At 42.0% G+C, this 22143-nt stretch overlaps 1 protein-coding gene across 1 annotated transcript in view; it reads left to right on the top strand.

The window, feature by feature from the left end:
* The window catches only part of ASXL3 (ASXL transcriptional regulator 3), a 140341-nt gene extending 118966 nt beyond the window's left edge, over nucleotides 1-21375 (top strand). The window contains exons 9-11 of the mRNA XM_065890447.1: nucleotides 993-1098; nucleotides 13006-14962; nucleotides 17680-21375. Of these exons, the coding sequence (XP_065746519.1) occupies nucleotides 993-1098; nucleotides 13006-14962; nucleotides 17680-21375 (5759 nt within the window). The remainder of the gene's footprint in view (nucleotides 1-992; nucleotides 1099-13005; nucleotides 14963-17679) is intronic.
* The last annotated feature ends 768 nt before the right edge of the window (nucleotides 21376-22143 follow it).

The following is a 22143-nucleotide window of genomic DNA, read 5'->3' as shown; positions in this document are numbered from 1 at the left end:
GGCATGTGGGATCTTCCCAGACCGGGACACGAACCCGTGTCCCCTGCATCGGCAGGCGGACTCTCAACCACTGCGCCACGAGGGAAGCACTCTCTTCCCTTTTAATGTCTACTATTTCTTCTGCCTTCTGTCTACTAAGGTCACCCCCTTTTCTCACAGCTCCTCACTTTGAAACCTTGATGATGTCTTTGTTCCTCTTCCTTCTCCCCAGGTCTGTCTGGTTATGAACTGTTACTTGTGTCTTTGAATCTTCTTCAACATTCTCAAGATGCTGGCCTGACTGTAATCTCCATCTCTCATCTATGCTACTCAGTAGCCTCCCAGCCAGTTTCTAGGTTGCTTATTTGGCCATATTCCTCCCTCAGTGAACACCGCCAGGACCTCCCTCTGTCTCTTACAGGAAACATTCAGGGCTCTCTTTAAAACATGTGTTGGGTAATTGGCCACTGCCTACCTTTCCTATTTCATTTCATCCTGTGGTCTACTCATAACTGGCCACTCAAAAGCACGTAAATATACGTATTCATATCTCTGTGCCTTGTGAACTAATTACTGTATGAAAGCTTGGTCATCTTTCAAAAGCTAACTCAAGGATCAGGTTCTATGTATGGTCTTCCCTAATCAGTTTAGGGAGGATTAAGTACTTTCCCTTCATTTATTCTTATGACCTATACAGGGCTTTCCACATTGTGTTATTATACTCAACTGTGTGCTTTTTCTTTCACCAGACTGGTTTCATCAAGGACAGTGAATATACACTTTCATTTACAACGCCTAGCACTCAGTACATTTGCTAAATGCTTTAGAGTCTGTCTAAGACTAAATGACTGAGTGATGTTCATAAAAAAAGGAGCTGTAGAAATATTATCAGTACTCAGCTTTTTTACCTTTTGGCCTCCATAAAAGTTTATTCAAATTAGTTACATGTTTTCTTTATTAACTGGCAAAATATATGACAACTTTTACTCAACATCTAAGCATTTTCTTTCTAGGAGAGTTTACTCCAGAAATGCAATTGCGGATAAGGCAAGAAATTGAAAAGGAAAAGAAAACAGAACCCTGGAAAGAAAAATTCTTCGAAAGGTTTTATGGAGAAAAGTAAGTACTAGAGTATCTTCGTATCCTCTTCTCATTTCTCGTAGAAGGAAATGAAAATGTAATTCTCTGTTTCACTTAGCACATGCTATGAAACTTCATAAACGTGTGATAAAAGGCAGTAGTCTCTCAGTGTAAGAAATTGCAGATAAAATTATAGTGGCACATCAGCACTTAAATTTTAAAAAATGCATTTTCAAGGGTTTATAACTTGTCCATGAAAATTCATTTTGGACTGAAAATAGCACATGAAATTCTATAGAAGTCAATTTTGGCTTTCCTAACTGGATTTTAGTAAAAATCTCCTGTTTTTTGTTTTTTTTTTTAATCTAAGCATTTTCATTAATAAATGCGTTAGAGATAAGTAGTCTTGGACACATATTTAATTCTCACATTTTTTTTCCAAAAATTTTGACTCTCCATATACATTTGTTTAGTCCTTATTTGGGGGAGAGCCTGAGGTATTACCCTTTACTCTATCCATTTTCCTCTTTACGTAAAACCACTTTTTAAAAAGCATATTTTATTCAAGTAGTTGATTTGCAGTGTGTTAATTTCTGCTGTACAGCAAGGTGATTCAGTTATACATGTGTATACATTATTTTTTATATTCTTTTCCATTATGGTTTATCATAGGATATTGAATATAGTTCCCTGTGCTATACAGTAGGACCTTGTTTATCCATTCTACATGTATATATAATAGTTTGCATCTGCTAATCCCAAACTCCCAGTCCATCCTGCCCCCAGCCCCACTCGGCAACCAGAAGTCTGTTCTCTGTGTCTATGAATCTGTTTCATAGATAAGTTCATTCGTGTCATATTTTAGATTCCACATATAAGTGATATCATACAGTATTTGTCTTTCTCTGTGTGACTTAACTTCACTTAGTATGATAATCTCTAGGAACATCCATCCGTGTTGCTGTAAATGACATTATTTCATTATTTTTTTTATGGCTAGGTAATATTCCATTGTGTATATATACACACCACATCTTTATCCATTCATCTTTTGATGGACATTTAGGTTGTTTCCATGTCTTGGCTATTATGAATAGTGCTGCTATGAACATACGGGTGCATATATCATTTTGAATTATAGATTGGTCTGGATATATGCCCATGAGTGGGATTGCTGGATCATACGGCAACTCTGTTATTAGCTTTTTGAGGAACCTCCATACTGTTCTCCACTAGTGACTGCACCAATGTACATGCCCACCAATAGTGTAGGAGGCTATAACCGCTTTTTAATTTATTATTATTTGTGTATGTGTGTGTTGTAAAACTAATACCAGTCACACCTAAGTATGGTACTGACTGAGCTAATTTGAAAGTAGTTTCTCCTTTGCCTCATGGTTAACAGGAACATATTCTCCTTGGGCAGAATTTGAATCTCACAGATAGTCAGATCCCTAAGAAAGAAAGAGGGATTTAAGAGCTGACAATTGACAGCAACGTTAGATCATCATGGATAGAGTAATTTGTGCTTTAATTCCCACATACACAATTAATGCTTGAAAGTCATTATTTTTTTTTCTCTAGTCCAACTGCTGTAGAATTTTTACCTGTAACTTGAAAAAAAATTTTTTTTACATCTTTACTGGAGTATAATTGCTTTACAATGGTGTGTTAGTTTCTGCTTTATAACAAACTGAATCAGTTATACATATACATATGTTCCCATATCTCTTCCCTCTTGCGTCTCCCTCCCTCCCACCCTCCCTATCCCACCCCTCAAAGCACTGAGCTGATCTCCCTGTGCTATGCAGCTGCTTCCCACTAGCTATCTATTTTACGTTTGGTAGTGTATATATGTCCATGCCGCTCTCTCGCTTTCTCACAGCTTACCCTTCCCCCTCCCCATATCCTCAAGTCCATTCTCTAGTAGGTCTGTGTCTTTTTTCCTATCTTACCCCTAGGTTCTTCATGACATTTCTTTTTCTTAAATTCCATATATATGTGTTAGCATACGGTATTTGTCTTTCTCTTTCTGACTTACTTCACTCTGTATGACAGATTCTAGGTCCATCCACCTCATTACAAATAGCTCAGTTTCGTTGCTTTTTATGGCTGAGTAATATTCCATTGTATATATGTGCCACATCTTCTTTATCCATTCATCTGATGATGGACACTTAGGTTGTTTCCATCTCCGGGCTATTGTAAATAGAGCTGCAATGAACATTTTGGTACATGACTCTTTTTGAATTTCGGTTTTCTCAGGGTATATGCCTAGGAGTGGGATTGCTGGGTCATATGGTAGTTCTATTTGTAGTTTTTTAAGGAACCTCCATACTGTTCTCCATAGTGGCTGTACCAGTTCACATTCCCACCAGCAGTGCAAGAGTGTTCCCTTTTCTCCACATCCTCTCCAGCATTTATTGTTTCTAGATTTTTTGATGATGGCCATTCTGACTGGTGTGAGATGATATCTCATTGTAGTTTTGATTTGCATTTCTCTAATGATTAATGATGTTGAGCATTCTTTCATGTGTTTGTTGGCAATCTTATATCTTCTTTAGAGAAATGTCTATTTAGGTCTTCTGCTCAGTTTTGGATTGGGTTGTTTTTTATATTGAGGGGCATGAGCTGCTTGTAAATTTTGAAGAGTAATCCTTCGTCAGTTACTTAATTTGCAAATATTTTCTCCCATTCTGAGGGTTGTCTTTTGCTCTTGTTTATGGTTTCCTTTGCTGTGCAAAAGCTTTGAAGTTTCATTAGATCCCATTTGTTTAGTTTTGTTTTTATTTCCATTTCTCTAGGAGGTGGGTCAAAAAGGATCTTGCTGTGATTTATGTCATAGAGTGTTCTGCGTATGTTTTCCTCTAAGAGTTTGATAGTTTCTGGTCTTACATTTAGGTCTTTAATCCACTTTGAGCTTATTTTTGTGTATGGTGCTAGGGGGTGATCTAATCTCATACTTTTACATGTACTTTTACATGTCCAGTTTTCCCAGCACCACTTATTGAAGAGGTTGTCCTTTCTCCACTGTACATTCCTGCCTCCTTTATCAAAGATAAGGTGACCATATGTGCGTGGGTTTATCTCTGGGCTTTCTATCCTGTTCCATTGATCTATCTTTCTGTTTTTGTGCCAGTACCATACTGTCTTGATTACTGTAGCTTTGTAGTATAGTCAGAAGTCAGGGAGCCTGATTCTTCCAGCTCCGTTTTTCATTCTCAAGATTGCTTTGGCTATTCGGGGTCTTTTGTGTTTCCATACAAATTGCGAAATTTTTTGTTCTAGTTCTGTGAAAAATGCCAGTGGTAGTTTGATAGGGATTGCATTGAATGTGTAGATTGCTTTGGGTAGTAGAGTCATTTTCACAATGTTGATTCTTCCAATCCATGAACATGGTATATCTCTCCATCTATTTGTATCATCTTTAATTTCTTTCATCAGTGTCTTATAATTTTCTGCATACAGGTCTTTTGTCTCCTTAAGTACGTTTATTCCTAGATATTTTATTCTTTTTGTTGCAATGGTAAATGGGAGTGCTTTCTTGATTTCACTTTCAGATGTTTCATCATTAATGTATAGGAATGCCGGAGATTTCTGTGCATTAATTTTGTATCCTGCTACTTTACCAAATTCATTGATTAGCTCTAGTAGTTTTCTGGTAACATCTTTAGGATTCTCTATGTATAGTATGTCATCTGCAAACAGTGACAGCTTTACTTTTTCTTTTCTTATTTGGATTCTTTTTATTTCCTTTTCTTCTCTGATTGCTGTGGCTAAAACTTCCAAAACTATGTTGAATAAGAGTGGTGAGAATGGGCAACCTTGTCTTGTTCCTGATCTTAGTGGAAATGCTTTCAGTTTTTAACCACTGAGGACGATGTTAGCTGTGGGTTTGTCATATAGGGCCTTTATTATGTTGAGGAAAGTTCCCTCTGCCTACTTTCTGCAGGGTTTTTCTCATAAATGGTGTTGAATGTTGCCGAAAGCTTTCTCTGCATCTATTGCGATGATCATATGGTTTTTCTCCTTCAATTTGTTAATATGGTGTATCATGTTGATTGATTTGCATATATTGAAGAATCCTTGCATTCCTGGAATAAACCCCACTTGATCATGGTGTATGATCCTTTTAATGTGCTGTTGGATTCTGTTTGCTAGTATTTTGTTGAGGATCTTTGCATCTATGTTCATCAGTGATATTGGCCTGTAGTTTTCTTGTTTGTGACATCCTTGTCTGCTTTTGGTATCAAGGTGATGGTGGCCTTGTAGACTGAGTTTGGGAGTGTTCCTCCCTCTGCTATATTTTGGAAGTGTTTGAGAAGGATAGGTGTTAGCTGTTCTCTAAACGTTTGATAGAATTTACCTGTGAAGCCATCTGGTCCTGGGCTTTTGTTTGTTGGAAGATTTTTAATCACAGTTTCAATTTCAGTGCTTGTGATTGGTCTGTTCATATTTTCTATTTCTTCCTGATTCAGTCTTGGCAGGTTGTGCATTTCTAAGAATTTGTCCATTTCTTCCAGGTTGTCCATTTTATTGGCATGGAGTTGCTTGTAGTACTCTCTCATGATCTTTTGTATTTCTGCAATGTCAGTTGTTACTTCTCCTTTTTCATTTCTAATTCTACTGATTTGAGTCTTCTCCCTTTTCTTTCTTGATGAGTCTGGCTACTGGTTTATCAATTTTGTTTAACTTCTCAAAGAACCAGCTTTTAGTTTTATTGATCTTTGCTCTCGTTTCCTTCATTTCCTTTTCATTTATTTCTGATCTGATTTTTATGATTTCTTTCCTTCTGCTAACTTTGGGGATTTTTGTTCTTCTTACTCTAATTGCTTTAGGCGCAAGGTTAGGTTGTTTATTCGGGATGTTTCCTGTTTCTTAAGGTAGGATTGTATTGCTATAAACTTCCCTTTTAGAACTGCTTTTGCTGCCTTCCATAGGTTTTGGGTCATCTTGTCTCCATTGACATTTGTTTCTAGGTATTTTTTGATTTCCTCTTTGATTTCTTCAGTGATCACTTCATTATTAAGTAGTGTATTGTTCAGCCTCCATGTGTTTGTATTTTTTACAGATCTTTTCCTGTAATTGATACCTAGTCTCATGGCATTGTGGTCGGAAAAGGTACTTGATACAATTTCAGTTACCAAGGCTTGATTTGTGACCCAAGATGTGATCTATCCTGGAGAATGTTCCATGAGCACTTGAGGAGAATGTGTATTCTATTGTTTTTGGATGGAATGTCCTATAAATACCAATTAAGTCCCTCTTGTTTAATGTATCATTTAAAGCTTGTATTTCCTTATTTATTTTCATTTTGGATGATCTGTCCATGGGTGAAAGTGGGGTGTTAAAGTCCACTACTATGAATGTGTTACTGTCGTTTTCCCCTTTTATGGCTGTTACTATTTGCCTTATGTATTGAGGTGCTCCTATGTTGAGTGCATAAATATTTGCAATTGTTATATCTTCTTCTTGGATCGATCCCTTGATCATTATGTAGTGTCCTTCTTTGTCTCTTCTAATAGTCTTTATTTTAATGTCTATTTTTTCTGATATGAGAATTGCTACTCCAGCTTTCTTTTGTTTTCCATTTGCATGGAATATCTTTTTCCATCCCCTTACTTTCAGTCTGTATGTGTCTCTAGGTCTGAAGTGGGTCTCTTGTAGACAGTATCTGTATGGGTCTGTTTTTGTATCCATTCAGCCAATCTGTGTCTTTTGGTGGAAGCATTTAGTCCATTTACATTTAAGGTAATTATTGATATGTATGTTCCTATTCCCATTTTCTTAATTGTTTTGGGTTCGTTATTGTAGGTCTTTTCCTTCTCTTTTGTTTCTTGCCTAGAGAAGTTCCTTTAGCATTTGTTGTAAAGCTGGTTTGGTGGTGCTGAACTCTCTCAGCTTTTGTTTGTCTGTAAAGTTTTTAATTTCTCCATCAAATCTGAATGAGATCCTTGCTGGGTAGAGTAATCTTGGTTGCAGGTTTTTCTCCTTTATCACTTTAAATATGTCCTGCTGGTCCCTTCTGGCTTGCAGAGTTTCTGCTGAACGATCAGCTGTTAATCTTATGGGGATTCCCTTGTGTGTTATTTGTTGTTTTTCCCTTGCTGCTTTTAATATGTTTTCTTTGTATTTAATTTTTGAGAGTTTGATTAATATGTGTCTTGGAGTATTTCTCCTTGGATTTATCCTGTATGGGACTCTCTGTGCTTCCTGGACTTGATTAACTATTTCCTTTCCCATATTAGGGAAGTTTTCAACTATAATCTCTTCAAATATTTTCTCAGTCCCTTTCTTTTTCTCTTCTTCTTCTGGAACCCCTATAATTCGAATGTTGGTGCATTTAATGTTGTCCCTGAAGTCTCTGAGACTGTCCTCAGTTCTTTTCATTCTTTTTTCCTTATTCTGCTCTGCAGTAGTTATTTCCAGTATTTTATCTTCCAGGTCACTTTTCCATTCTTCTGCCTCAGTTATTCTGCTATTGATCCTATCTAGAGTACTTTTAACTTCATTTATTGTGTTGTTCATTGTTGCTTGTTTCATCTTTAGTTCTTCTAGGTCCTTGTTAAATGTTTCTTGTATTTTCTCTATTCTATTTCCAAGATTTTGGATCATCTTTACTCTCATTGTTCTGAATTCTTTTTCAGGTAGACTGCCTATTTCCTCTTCATTTGTTAGGTCTGGTGGGTTTTTACCTTGCTCCTTCATCTGCTGTTTGTTTTTCTGTCTTCTCATTTTGCTTATCTTCCTGTGTTTGGGGTCTGCTTTTTGCAGGCTGCAGGTTCGTAGTTCCCGTTGTTTTTGGTGTCTGTCCCCAGTGGCTAAAGTTGGTTCAGTGGGTTGTGTAGGCTTCCTGGTGGAGGGGACTAATGCCTGTGTTCTGGTGGATGAGGCTGGATCTTGTCTTTCTGGTGGGCAGTTCCACGTCTGGTGGTGTGTTTTGGGGTGTCTGTGGACTTATTATGATTTTAGGCAGCCTCTCTGCTAATAGGTGGGGTTGTGTTCCTGTCCTGCTAGTTGTTTGGCATAGGGTGTCCAGCACTGTAGCTTGCAGGTCATTGAGTGAAGCTGGGTGTTGGTGTTGAGATGGAGATCTCTGGGAGATTTTCTCTGTTTGATATTATGTGGAGCTGGGAGGTCTCTTGTTGACCAGTGTCCTGAAGTTGGCTCTCCCACGTCAGAGGCACAGCACTGAGTCCTGGCTGCAGCACCAAGAGCCTTTCATCCACATGGGTCAGAATAAAAGGCAGAAAAAGTAGAAAGAAAGAAAGAGAGAGAGAGAGAGGGAGAGAGTGAGGAAAGGAAGGAAGGAAGAAAAGAAAGAAAGGAAGGAAGGAAGAAAAGAATGAAAGAAAGAAAAAGAAAGAAAGGAGGGAGGGGGGAAGGAAGGAAAGAAAGAAAGAAAAAGAAAGAAAGAAGATAAAATAACGTAAGATAAAATAAAATAAAGTTATTGAAATAAAAAATTATTATTAAGGAAAAAAATTTTTTTAAAAAGAAAAGAAAAAAAAAAAAAAAAACGGACGGATTGAACCCTAGGACAAATGGTGGAAGCAAAGCTATACGGACAAAATCTCATATAGAAGCATACACATACACACTCACAAAAAGAGGAGAAGGGGAAAAAATCATAAATCTTGCTCTCAAAGTCCACCTCCTCAATTTGGGATGACTCGTTGTCTATTCATGTATTCCACAGATGAAGGGTACATCAAGTTGATTGTAGAGCTTTAATCTGCTGCTTCTGAGGCTGCTGGGAGAGATTTCCCTTTCTCTTCTTTGTTTTCACAGCTCCCGGGGCTCAAGCTTTGGACTTGGCCCCGCCTCTGCATGTAGGTCGCCAGAGGGCGTCTGTTGTTCTCTCAGACAGGACGGGGTTAAAGGAGGTGCTGATTCGGGAGCTCTGGCTCCTCAGGCCGGGGGGAGGGTGGGGCACGGAGTGTGGGGTGAGCCTGTGGCAGCAGAGGCTGGCGTGACATTGCACCAGCCTGAGGCGCGCCGTGCGTTCTCCCGGGGAAATTGTCCCTGGATCCCGGGACCCTGGCAGTGGCGGGCTGCACAGGCTCCCCGGAAGCGGGGTGTGGACAGTGACTTGTGTTCGCATCCAGGCTTCTTGGTGGCGGCAGCAGCAGCCTTAGCGTCTTCTGCCCATTTCTGGGGTCCGCGCTTTTAGCCGCGGCTCGCGCCCATCTCTGGAGCTCCTTAAAGCAGCGCTCTTAATCCCCTCTCCTCGCGCACCAGGAAACAAAGAGGGAAGAAAAAGTCTCTTGCCTCTTCGGCGTCCAGACTTTTCCCCGGACACCCTCCCGGCTAGCCGTGGTGCACTAACCCCCTGCAGGCTGTGTTCACGCCGCCAACCCCAGTCCTCTCCCGGCGCTCCGACAGAAGCCCGGGCCTCAGCTCGCAGCCCTGCGCTCCGCGGCGGGTGAGCAGACAAGCCTCTCGAGCTGGTGAGTGCCGTCGGCCCTGATCCTCTGTGCGGGAATCTCTCCGCTTTGCCCTCCGCACCCCTGTTGCTGTGCTCTCCTCCATGGCTCCGAAGCTTCCCCCTCCGCCACCCTTAGTCTCCAGCCGCGAAGGGGCTTCCTAGTGTGTGGAAACCTTTCCTCCTTCACAGCTCCCTCCCACTGGTGCAGGTCCCGTCCCTATTCTTTCGTCTCTGTTTTTTCTTTTACCCTACCCAGGTACGTGGGGAGTTTCTTGCCTTTTGGGAGGTTTGAGGTCTTCTGCCAGCATTCAGTAGGTGTTCTGTAGGAGTTGTTCCACGTGTAGATGTATCTCTGGTGTATCTGTGGGGAGGAAGGTGATCTCTGCGTCTTACTCTTCCACCATCTTCTCGTCCCCTCGAAAGTCGTTGTTTTGTGTAAAAGACACTGAGGTGGTTGCAGGCAACACAACCTGTACCATTTGATCTAATTTCACAAAACTCCCCCTGTAAATGAGGAAAACCGTCAGGGGGAGTCTCACATCAGCGCTCGTTGTAAAAAGACATCACGTGATGAGCAGCCTGCTTACTCGGAGCAGCCTTGCCTCTGGTGAGTTGTCCTAAGTAGCCCTCCTCCTGAGTTTGAGTAGGAAGGCTCCTTTTCAGTTGCTGCCCTAGGACTTTGGATGCATATACATATTTAAGCAAAGCTAAAAGGAGATAATTAATGTCCTTTCTCAAAAACTAAAATTGTGGCATGCTAGTTACAGGCTAGTTACCAGCAGTATTACTCAAGCCTGGCGGCATCCCAATCTTCATTGGAGCTTTTAAAAATAGGTACAGATTTCCCACCCCAGATGTACTGATGGGTGATCTCTAGGAGTTGAGCCCAGGAATTTGTATTTTTAGATGCTTCCCCATCGTGCTCATGTCCAGCAGGATTAAGAACCCTGCCTTCCTTACCTTTTCTGACAAAGGGAATGTTGGGAGCACTCTTGTCAGTAATGGCAGAAGCATAACCAAGTTAGTTACCTCCAAAAAACTGGTCCTTAATTTTTGCTGAGTGTTGGGCCTGTGCTTTTATCAATTCAGTATTTATGCAGCATCGCCTCCATGCCACACACTATCCTAGCTGCCAGAGAGCCTGCATTGTAGAGACCATACAGAGAGTTTTTCCTCAGTCAAGCAAATAATCATTGAACATACTCTGGCTCTGATAGGTCTAAGAGCTTTGCAAATATTGTTTCACTTAACCCTCCCAACAGTCCTATAAGGTGGGGACCATTATTATTCTTATTTTAAAAAGGGTTTAGGAAACTGAGAGGCAGTGAAACTAAGGAATTTCCCCAGTTTTACATGGTGTGGTTAAGTCATTGGCTCACCTGCAAATCCTTCTCAGAAAAATTCACACACCTACAATTTTTTACATGAAATTTGGGGGCTCCGTAGACTCTTATGGATATCAAGTTAAAGACTCCTGTCCTGGAAGGTGACAGCTACAATACTGTGAGTAAACCTGACTCCCCATCAGCATCATTGAGTTCTGAATACAAACAGTTCTTTTACTTGATTGACCCTTTTCGTGCTGTAGTTTATCCATAGAGTTTCCATCCCCTTACATCTCTGGACTTCTTGCTTGTCTTTTCCTATCTTTGTTTACATATTGGATGACTGATGTATTTTGGGCATTTCATTGACTGCCCTTCTAATTTTGTTACTTCTCGATTACCTATCTTCCCTCAATATGTGAGGGATATTTTCCTAGCATCAGATAGTTTTCAGTTGACTGACACCATGTGCCTTCTCATTGTTCTAAGTTTTCCCAAGAATGTTACCACTGAAATTCAGCTTTAGTTAAGATCTGTCTGATTTAGTTTTCTGTTCTTTGAGATCTTTATTTTGGTTCTTATTGGCTTATTCTGCCTGTAATACAGTACTGTTCTATATTCGTTTTAATTACTTGTAGGGATCCCATGTATATGCTAACTCAAAATTATAGGAGTTGGTCTGTTGATTTGCGGTCTAGATTTCAGGCGGTCAGAGTTTTCCTTTGTGTGGTTATGTGGTGTGCTGTGAACGTCTTCCTTCTATGCCTTATGCCACCTTAAATCTATTTTCCCATGAAAATAATAAAATGTTTACACATATGTTTTATACAATGCTGTTTTCCATATGATATATATATATATTATATACATAGATGATATTTAATAATATTCTTATCAACTAGCTGAAATTTGGCTGCCAGTGGGTAGATTCTGTGTGTTCTCCATCTAACCTAGTATCAGTGGTATCTCTGCTTGATCTGGCCCCAGGAGACCTTATTCCTAGCTGATTATTCTGCTCTAAATTCATCTGTAGTGTAGTTATATTTTTCTGTTCCTCTCACTATAATATAAATTGTGGTTTAATTTGAACCCATCTTAGGGAGAGTTGAAAGAAAAGAGACTAATTATGAAGGAAGGGTCCTCTATCTTCCTTTCTCAGCCTTCTGAATTTTAGTGAAGAACGCAAAGATCAAATACCCAAACAGTGTATTCAATTTTATTTCCCTTTCATTTTGAGGATTTAATTTAACTAAAAGGTTGAAGAAGAGTTTACTGAGGTATTTTCCTGTTATAGCGGTATTTCCTCACTCAAATATGTTTCTTCCTCTGGGAATGTTTTCTCTTCTGCTCATCTTTGTAATTGCCTGTACTCTAATTTAACTTCATTTAGAACAGCATATTTCCCTACCATCTGATGCTGACATTGTAACTTAGTATGGCAGGAAATAGTGATTTACAATATTGTTGATTGCAATTCTGATAAACTTTACCTTATGACCTGAACATTAGGCTGGGTTATTTCTTGATATTCTACACTCACTTTTTATGGAATATCTTTACAGTAAGAGATCTACATGAAAGAATTTTAAAAAGTCTTGCCTTCACATGAATGTAATCTAGTAGAATCAACTTTGATGACCCCAAATATGTTTATTATTCTTTAGTGAAATTTCCATCTTGTCTTAGGTTAGACACTTAGGTATTCTACTAAAATATGGTGATGGACACCTTTTACATTGGGTTAAGAGAACTTAACCTTTGGAAGTCATTTCCATTTCAGGATTTTACAACATACCCATCTCCCATTGATCTTAATTATTTGGTTATGTTGCATCCTTTAAGGACTACGTAATTTTCTATTATAAGGACATATTTCTACTTTCTGACTTTAAAAAATTTAGGTCTTATACATTGTTTTGCTTTTTAGTCTTTTTAGTATGCAGTCTCCCCTGCTTACAGAATAAAAATCAATACTTTTTAAATAGTAGAGTTTATTTTAGTTATGATTATAAAAGCAGTAGAAAAACGAATCCATCATAAACTGGTTTACATAAGCTAAACATGTTACTTAGTGATTATAAAATTAATTTTATGCATTTACTTCTATGCATACTGTGTTTGGTGAGAGATCCAAGTTGTACCTTTCATGTTTCGTGGTTGAACAATAATTTAATATTTCTAATTTCTGTTCAGGTTGGGCATGTCAAGAGAGGACTCTATAAAGCTCACATCTGGACCAAACAATGATGGAGCTGAAAGCAGTTCTTCATGTGGGACCTCTGGCCTTCCTGGTCTATCTGCACAGACTCCCTTGAAAGAACAACAGCCAAAAAGCATGAAAAGTCCAACTTCTCCAGAGCCTGATTTCTGTGCTACACTTTGTCCCATGGTAGACGTAGGTAAAGATGTAATGACAGAGTCAGAATCAGAGGACATCCTGATCCCCGAAGAATCTGTGATTCAGGAAGAAATTGAGGAAGAGGTAGAGACTAGCATCTGTGAGTGCCAGGATGAGAATCACAAGACAATACCTGAATTTTCTGAGGAGTCAGAAAGTCCAGCCAACTCTCATGAGGAGCCCCAAATAGCACCTCCTGAAGATAACTTGGAATCCTGTGTTATAATGAATGACGTTTTAGAAACTTTGCCTCATGTTGAAGTTAAAGTGGAAGAGAAATCAGAATCTCCCCAGGAAGAGATGTCAGTTGTCATTGATCAGCTAGAAGTCTGTGACTCTCTCGTTCCTTCCACTTCATCTGGGACTCATGTCAATGACGCAGAACATAAGGAGCCAGAAACTGCACTAGAGACCAACACTCCAAAAATTAAAACAGGGTCATCGTCTTTAGAAGGCCAATTTCCAAGTGAAGGAATCGCGGTAGATATGGAGCTGCAGAGTGATCCTGATGAACAGCTTTCTGAAAATGCTTGCATCTCTGAAACGTCCTTCTCTTCTGAGAGCCCAGAGGGAGTCTGTACCAGCCTGACATCCCCAGGAGGGGAAACCCAATCCACTTCAGAAGAATCATGTACCCCAGCCTCCCTTGAGACAACGTTTTGTTCTGAGGTGTCCAGCACTGAAAATGTGGACAAATATAATCAGCGAAATGCCACTGATGAAAATCTTCACGCATCTTTGGTGTCAGAAATCTCTCCAATATCCACTTCACCTGAAATATCAGAAGCGTCTTTGATGTCCAATTTACCGTTAACATCTGAAGCATCCCCAGTGTCAAATTTACCTTTAACATCAGAAACCTCACCCATGTCTGATTTACCTTTGACATCAGAAACTTCTTCAGTGTCTTCCATGCTTCTCACATCTGAGACCACTTTTATATCCAGTTTGCCACTTCCTTCAGAAACATCTCCAATTTCCAGTTCTTCCATGAACGAAAGAATGGTGCATCAACAAAGAAAGTCAACTTCCATATCTGAAGAACCACTCTCCCCCCAGAAAGATGAAGGTTCTGCCCCTGCCAAGCCCCTGGGAGAGAGCCTTACCTCTCAGCAGAAGACTCTATCAAATACTCCTGAACCTATCAAAATGGGTTCTTCTTCCATTGCTCCTGAAGTATATTCATCAGAAGAATTGCACAATAAGACCCTGAATCAGCAGCCTTGTAAATCACATGTTGAAACTGAGAAGCCCTATCCCGCTTCGATTCCAGAACTTCCTTCTACAGAAATGATAAAAGTTAAAAATCATAATGTCCTGCAAAGAACAGAAAAGAAAGCGATGTCTTCACCATTGGAATTACCTGTCTTTTCTGAAGAGACAGAGAGTAAGGGAAATGAGCTCCCGTCAGCTAAATTACAGGACAAGCAATACATCTCATCGGTGGATAAGGCTTCATTTTCAGAAGGCTGTAGAAATAAAATGCATAAGCCAGGGAGCTCACAGAATCGGTTGGAGACCTCTCATACTTCCAAGTTGTCAGAGCCCTCCAAGTCCCCAGATGGGGTAAGAAATGAAACTAGAGAATCTGAGATATCGAAGAGGAAAACCGCAGAGCATCACAGCTTTGGGATCTGTAAGGAGAAGAGGGCCAGGATAGAAGATGACCAGTCAAGCCGGAGCATCTCATCCAGCAGTCCATCTGAGAAAGAACAGCCTCCAAGAGAGGAACCAAGGGTTCCACCTCTCAAGGTATGGTATTTTTTTTTTAAAAAAAGGAAATTCCATAGATAGGCTTTTTCTATTTAGATACTTAATTTTTCAAAAATAAATGTAGCAGTTTATAATCTAATACTCCCAGCACCAGTCTAATATTAAATGATCCTTTTTCAGACTGCGTTGAGCTCATACAATAAGTTTAGATAGATGTACATATTTAGACCTTGGCATTTAAGGAAAAAGAAGGGCGGAGGGAGAACAGGCCCTGGAGGAGCCCACAGGCCACCGAGATACAGGGTCTCTGGGGGACTCCACAGTGTAGGACAGAGACCTATATAAACTTGGAAAAATTTGAAAGCTAATTCAGCATCGTATAAAAGTTCAGTAGGACTAGAGAAAGCAGTAGTCAAAAGTCAGAGACTTGCCCTCAAGAAATGAAGGTACGTGTTATCTCCTCATTCATTTTCCAACGAATGTTGAACACCCCCTCTGCCTAACAGAGAGGAGCTAGCTTCTGAAAGAGTCCCTCATTAAATATTCCTTGAATAAATCAATGAAATCACTTCACAAACCCTGAGGAAAATGCTATAGATACATAGGTATACAAATCCTACTATTTTATTTCCAAAATAATAAAGAAGTATTTAACTTCACACAGTAATAAAGCCTGTAGACAAACATTCCTATTTATATATTTTATTTTGATCCCAGGTAGATTTTAACTCTCAGAAAACAACTCTTGTATGTAAATTGACTCTGCCTAACTAAACTAAAAATTAAGGTTAACTCAAAGAATTACAAACATACTCCAGATTTGTTTTTCTTAATCTTTCTCTTTATTTTGCTCTGCTCTGACATCTCCTTTTAATACGTGACTCATGATCTCCCTCAGGTTGACTTTTAGGGGTGTGATTGTAATTATTCTATTTAATAAAGCAGTCCCTATTAAATAAGATTCTAGAGATATAAAAGATGAATAATAAGCTCCCATTAAAACCCTGCTATGCATTTTAATTTCTGAAGCAATGAAAAGAAAAATATAAGCATGCTTTCCATAGGAAATAATTTTAAACGTTTCAGTCTAATTTTTTTGTCAAAAGCTTATTTTCAAAGTGATATATACTTTATGTAAAGATAGATGGATAGAGAGATACAATAAATATATTTAATGTTTGTTAGGCTTAATGTTTTTAATTTTTTAAACTAAGGGAAATATTTAAAAGGTAAAACTGAATTCCTTTTCTAAATTCATCTGTCATTGGAACCTTTGGATTAGAAGAGAGCCATCAGAAATTTGAAAATGAGAAACGAGATAGCTCAGGAAGATAATCCATCTACCAAAGTACTAAAGCATAATTCCAAATTGACACGATCTTGTAGTATGTGTCAGGTATTTATAATGTCAATATATGTAAATGCACATATGTTAAGAAGAGAGGTGTAAGTTTTCTAGGAAAATTTTTTCTAGAGGAAAAAATATAAGGAAATACAGTACGTGTCAACAGCACAGAATGGGGAGCCCAAAGGCTCTGTCACTCCCTAGTTATATGAACCCAAGGCAGCCCATCTCCAGGGGCTCGGTTTGTTCAACTGTAAACGAAGGGCTTTAACTAGATCCCTGCCAGCTCTACAAATCTGTGACTCTGGGAATATTCTTAGTGACTAAAGCATCATAGGCATTGCTTTGGGATGTTTGTTGTTAGGTCTTGTGCCTTATGAATTTGGTGATGACTGAGTCTCTTAATTAGATGAGTGGGTGAACAGTGTGGGTTGGGACATTTACCAAATTCAGCAGACTGTAGATTTCCAATATCAAGTTAGCTGCCCAACCCATACTCTCTTTTGGAGGCAGAAAACTAGAGTTACCCTTGCTTTCAAGAAAACGTAATAATAATAATAAAATCCCTTTGGAAAGCAAAGCACTTTCACAAGTATCATTCCATCTTTATAACACCTCTGTGAAAGAAATAGACCAGAAATAACTAGTCTTACTGTTTACAGTTTACAAAGTCATATTGTATGCTTATTTTATATATATATATATATATATATATATATATATATATATATATATATATATATATATATGGTGGCATGCTAGGTGGTATGGGACCACATAAAACCTACAGAGTCTCTGACTCGGGGAGATTATTGGAGAAACTGAAGTACACAGTGATTTGCCTAGGTTCACAGCATTCCTTTGTGTCAAGCCAGGCTGAGAATTCTAGTCTTCTGACCCTTGGTTAGGGCTTTTTTCCTTTTTCCTTTGTGTCAAATTAAGACAGATAAATTAAGGCAGATAAATTCAAATCGAGTTTTGAATATCTCTATTCTTCCTGGCTGGCCTGAGTATCTTCATGCCAGCCAGGAAGATAAGTTGAAAGCTGACTATTTCTAACTCTTTTTAGCTCACCTCATTTTAAGAAGCCTGGGTTTTGTTTCCATTTATATGAGGCTTTACAAGACGTTTCATTTCCATTGCCAAATGAAGTCACCGGTTAATATTTTATGGATTGAAAACAGAGGTTAAAATTTTTTATTTTCACATTCGTGCTGCGTTTATTGCTGATTTATACCCCAAAGGCCCATTCAGGGTATTAGGTGCCGTTCTTGCCCCCTTAGGAGAGGATGCGGCTACTCCCCGCCCTCGCGTGCCTGTGTCCCCACGTCCCTCTGTGATCACGTACACATGCGCCTTGTCTGTGATCGTGTACACGCACTTTATCTTTCGATTTTCCCCCTTCCTGTAGATACAGCTTTCCAAAATCGGGCCACCCTTTATTATCAAGAGCCAACCAGTCTCCAAACCAGAGGCTCGCGCGTCATCTGGCACATCGGTCAGTGGCGGGAGGAACACGGGAGCCAGGACCCTGGCGGACATCAAGGCCCGAGCCCAGCAAGCAAGGGCCCAGCGAGAGGCGGCAGCAGCGGCAGCCGTGGCGGCGGCCGCGAGCATCGTTTCGGGAGCTATGGGGAGCCCAGGAGAGGGCGGAAAAGCCAGAACTCTGGCGCATATCAAAGAGCAGACGAAGGTGAAGCTCTTCGCAAAGCATCAAGCCCGAGCCCACCTCTTCCAGAACACTAAAGAGCCCCGGTTGCCTCCGCTCGGCTCAAAGGAAGGGCCTCCAAGCTTAGAAGTCTCTTCTGCCCCTGAAACAAAAATCGAAGGCTCGCCTGGTGTCATCATTGTCAATCCAAACTGCCGATCTCCCAGCAACAAGGCTGCGCACCTCCGGGAGCCCACCACTCTACTACAGCAGTCTCTCAACCCGACCAAACTTCCAGAAATTGCCACGGACTTATCTGTGCATAGTTCTGACGAAAACACACCTGTGTCACACTTGTCTGAGAAAATTGTTTCATCTACCTCTTCTGAAAATAGCAGTGTGCCCATGCTTTTTAATAAAAATCCCGTCCCCGTGTCTGTCTGCAGCACTGCTATGTCGGGAGCAATTAAAGAACATCCCTTTGTGAGTTCTGTTGATAAATCCTCTGTCCTAATGTCTGTTGACAGTGCAAACACTACAATTTCTGCTTGTAACATAAGCATGTTAAAAACCATCCAGGGAACGGACACTCCATGCATAGCCATTATACCAAAATGTATTGAGAGCACCCCTCTTCCGGCCACCACGGAGGGCTCCAGCACAGCGAGCCCCCGGGATGACACGCAGTTACTGGCACCCAGCAGCAGTGCTGGCAGCCTAGTCTCCAGTCAGTACACCTCTGTGCCAACTCCCTCCATTGGAAGCAACTTGCCAAACCATCTCTCCACTAGCTCTGTCTTGATTCCCCCAACGGGAATGAACAACAGATTTCCTTCTGAGAAGATAGCCATGCCTGGGAGCGAAGAACAGGCCACCATGTCCATGGGCACCACTGTGAGAGCCGCCCTCGGCTGCAGGGACCCCGTCGCAGTCACTGATGCCCTGGTGGCACGCCCACCTGTCGCAGCGTTTACTGCAAGCATGCTGACTGTAAACTCTTATGACAGTCCTCCCACGTTAAGTGCTGAAAGCTTGGACAAAACTTCAGGGACTCGGAACAGGGCAGACACTTCTGGGAGACCTCAGCCACCCCCAGGGGGCTTCGCACCAGCAGCCATAAACCGCTCGATTCCGTGTAAAGTCATCGTCGACCACAGCACCACGCTGACCTCTACGTCATCTCTGACTGTCTCTCTTGAGAGCACAGAAGCCGGTGTGGACCTCCAGAGCAGGTCCGGGAGGACGGAAGCAGCCGTTCAGCCTGTGGCGTGTCCGCAGGTGTCTGTCATCAGCAGGCCCGAGCCGGTTGCAAGTGAAGGCGGAGATCATGGTCCCAGTTTCATTGCTGCTTCCGCTGCAAAACAAGACAGTCCAACGATGCAGGCCACCTGCCCGGGTCTCCGTGAAGGACCCCTCGTGGTCCCAGATAACTTAAACGCGGGGACTCCTCTGAGTCTCAGCTTTGCTGAGCAGGCGCATGGCATAACCACGTTCAAAAGCGAAGCCGACACGACCTGTAGCCATCAGTATAACCCGGGCAGCCGGATCTGCTGGGGCGAGGACGGGGTGAGGAGTGCAGGACAGCCTCTGCTCAGCCACCCTGGTTCCAGTAAACAGAAGGAATATCTGGAGCAGGGCTGTCCGAAGGCCATCAAGACCGAGCACGCCAGCTCCTCGCATGTGGCGGAACTTCACCCCAGGAATCTCATCACAAGCGTCCCTCTCCCAGTGAAGTCCGAACCTCACGACGTGGACAGGGGCTTTAGGATGGATGCCGACGACTTCCCTGGCCCTGAGCTGCATCCTCCAGCTGCAGGGGCAGCCCCGAGTGTGCAACAGACGCAGACCGTGCAGGCCCCCGCCTCTGGTCCCATGGAAGAGGCCATCTCTCTGGCTACAGACACCCTGAAAAGAGTTCCCAGTGCAGGGAGCTCCAGCTGCCGTCTGTCATCGGTGGAGGCGAACAATCCCCTCGTCACACAGTTACTCCAGGGCAACTTGCCTTTGGAAAAAGTGTTGCCCCAGCCCAGACTGGGAGCCAAGCTCGAAATCAACAGGCTTCCTCTGCCTCTTCAAACTACCTCAGTGGGTAAAACAGCCCCCGAGAGGAACGTGGTTGAAATGCCCCCTAGCTCTCCCAATGCAGACGGGAAAGGCTACCTGGCAGGAGCTCTCGCACCACTACAAATGAGGAAGCGGGAGAACCACCCCAAGAAGAGAGTCGCCAGGACCGGGGGGGAACACACTCAAGTGAAATGTGAGCCAGGGAAGTTGTTGGCGGACCCAGATGTGAAAGGGGTGCCGTGCGTCATCAGCTCCGGCATGAATCAGCTGGGACTCAGCCAGCCGCTGAAGCAGGAGTGGCTGAACAAGCACCCTGTGCAGAGCAAGATGGCTCACAGCCCTGAGGTCAAACAGCAGAAGCGGCTGCTCCCCTCGTGTAGCTTCCAGCAGAACCTGTTTCACGTCGACAAGAACGACGGCTTCCACCCCGATGCTGGGACCTCCCACAGACAGCAGTTTTACCAAATGCCTCTGGCTGCCAGGGGCCCCATTCCTACCGCGGCTCTGTTACCAGCCTCTGCCAAAGCCCCCGTGGGCTGTAACACGTTCTCCTTCAATAGGCATCTTGAGCAAAAGGGACTGGGAGAGGTTAGCCTTTCCTCAGCACCTCACCAGCTAAGGTTAGCCAATATGGTGCCCCCCAACATGCCCATTAAAGAAGGTGATGACATGGGGGGGCCCCCGCACGGGGTGCCGCACAAAACACTAGTGCATCCCCCGCCCCCTCCCCCCTTGGCTTTGCCCCCACCTCCCCCACCGCCGCCGCCACTACCTCCACCTCTTCCTAATCCAGAAGTCCCCTCCGATCAAAAACAACCACCAGTTACCATGGAAACCACTAAGCGACTTAGTTGGCCACAGTCCACGGGCATATGTAGCAATATAAAATCGGAACCTCTTTCCTTTGAGGAAGGTTTAAGCAGCAGCTGTGAACTGGGCATGAAACAAGTTTCCTATGACCAGAATGAAATGAAAGAACAGTTGAAGGCGTTTGCGCTGAAAAATGCAGATTTCTCTTCCTATTTGCTTTCTGAGCCACAGAAGCCTTTTACCCAATTAGCTGCTCAGAAAATGCAGGGGCAGCAACAACAGCAGCTCTGTGGAAATTATCCGACAATACACTTCGGTAGCACGAGCTTCAAAAGGGCAGCATCTGCAATTGAAAAGTCCATTGGGATTTTGGGAAGTGGCTCCAATCCCACCACGGGTCTGCCTGGTCAGAACGCTCAGATGCCCGTTCAGAACTTTGCCGACAGCAGCAACGCGGATGAGTTGGAACTGAAATGCTCTTGCCGGCTGAAAGCCATGATTGTGTGCAAAGGCTGTGGGGCCTTCTGCCACGACGACTGCATAGGGCCTTCTAAACTCTGTGTAGCTTGCCTGGTTGTGCGATAAGAGCTGAGTGAAAGATGCAGTATCCCTTTTCACCACGGAAAAGCCAAACGGCGTCAGCGACAACAAATTGAACTGCTCAGTGGTTTATAGCGTGCTAATTTATTTTACTTTGGAACAGATGATCTTTTCTCTAGATGATTATTTTCTTGCGTTTCTGGGAAAGGAGAGATCGCATTCCAGCCGAGGGGCTCAACAGCATGTCTTTTACATATTTAGTTGCCATTTGCAGCTTTGGAAAGTTTCTATTCGTGTGTATACAGGTCACTCCCAATTTGTTTCTTTCTTTTTTTAATCCAGGTGTAGATAGGAAAAGGACATTTTAAACTACTTAATGGTAACCAGAAATGGAGATGTGGAGAGAGATCGGTAACAGCAATTTAAGGTGGTGATGCATTCTTCTGTAGATTAACCATTGCAGCGAGGGTTCCAACCGTTGACTCCTTTGGACCTACCTTTACCATAGTGATTATATCGTATTTGGAAAAGGGAATCTGATTTAAGTGTATGATTCCTTGTATTTACTCATATCACAAAAGGTATTAAAGGAGGTATGCCATTAATGAACTCCACTGTCCTTATTCTCTTTCCTCCCTTTTGACTCTTTTCAGAGACTGGCAGATTCTCTGGATCTGCCTTGGACATGGTACACATATTGTAGTGAAATGTCTTTTCCACCTGAAATTGCAGTGTGGGCCTCATGCCCAGCAATCTGGTTCAAGCCCTTTGACACCCGAGACTGTAAGATCAGTTGGACAACAGAGAGCCATA

This window comes from Phocoena phocoena, chromosome 13, assembly GCF_963924675.1.
Source record: "Phocoena phocoena chromosome 13, mPhoPho1.1, whole genome shotgun sequence".
Lineage (NCBI taxonomy): Eukaryota > Metazoa > Chordata > Mammalia > Artiodactyla > Phocoenidae > Phocoena > Phocoena phocoena.
This window is presented reverse-complemented; position numbering and strand designations above follow the sequence as displayed.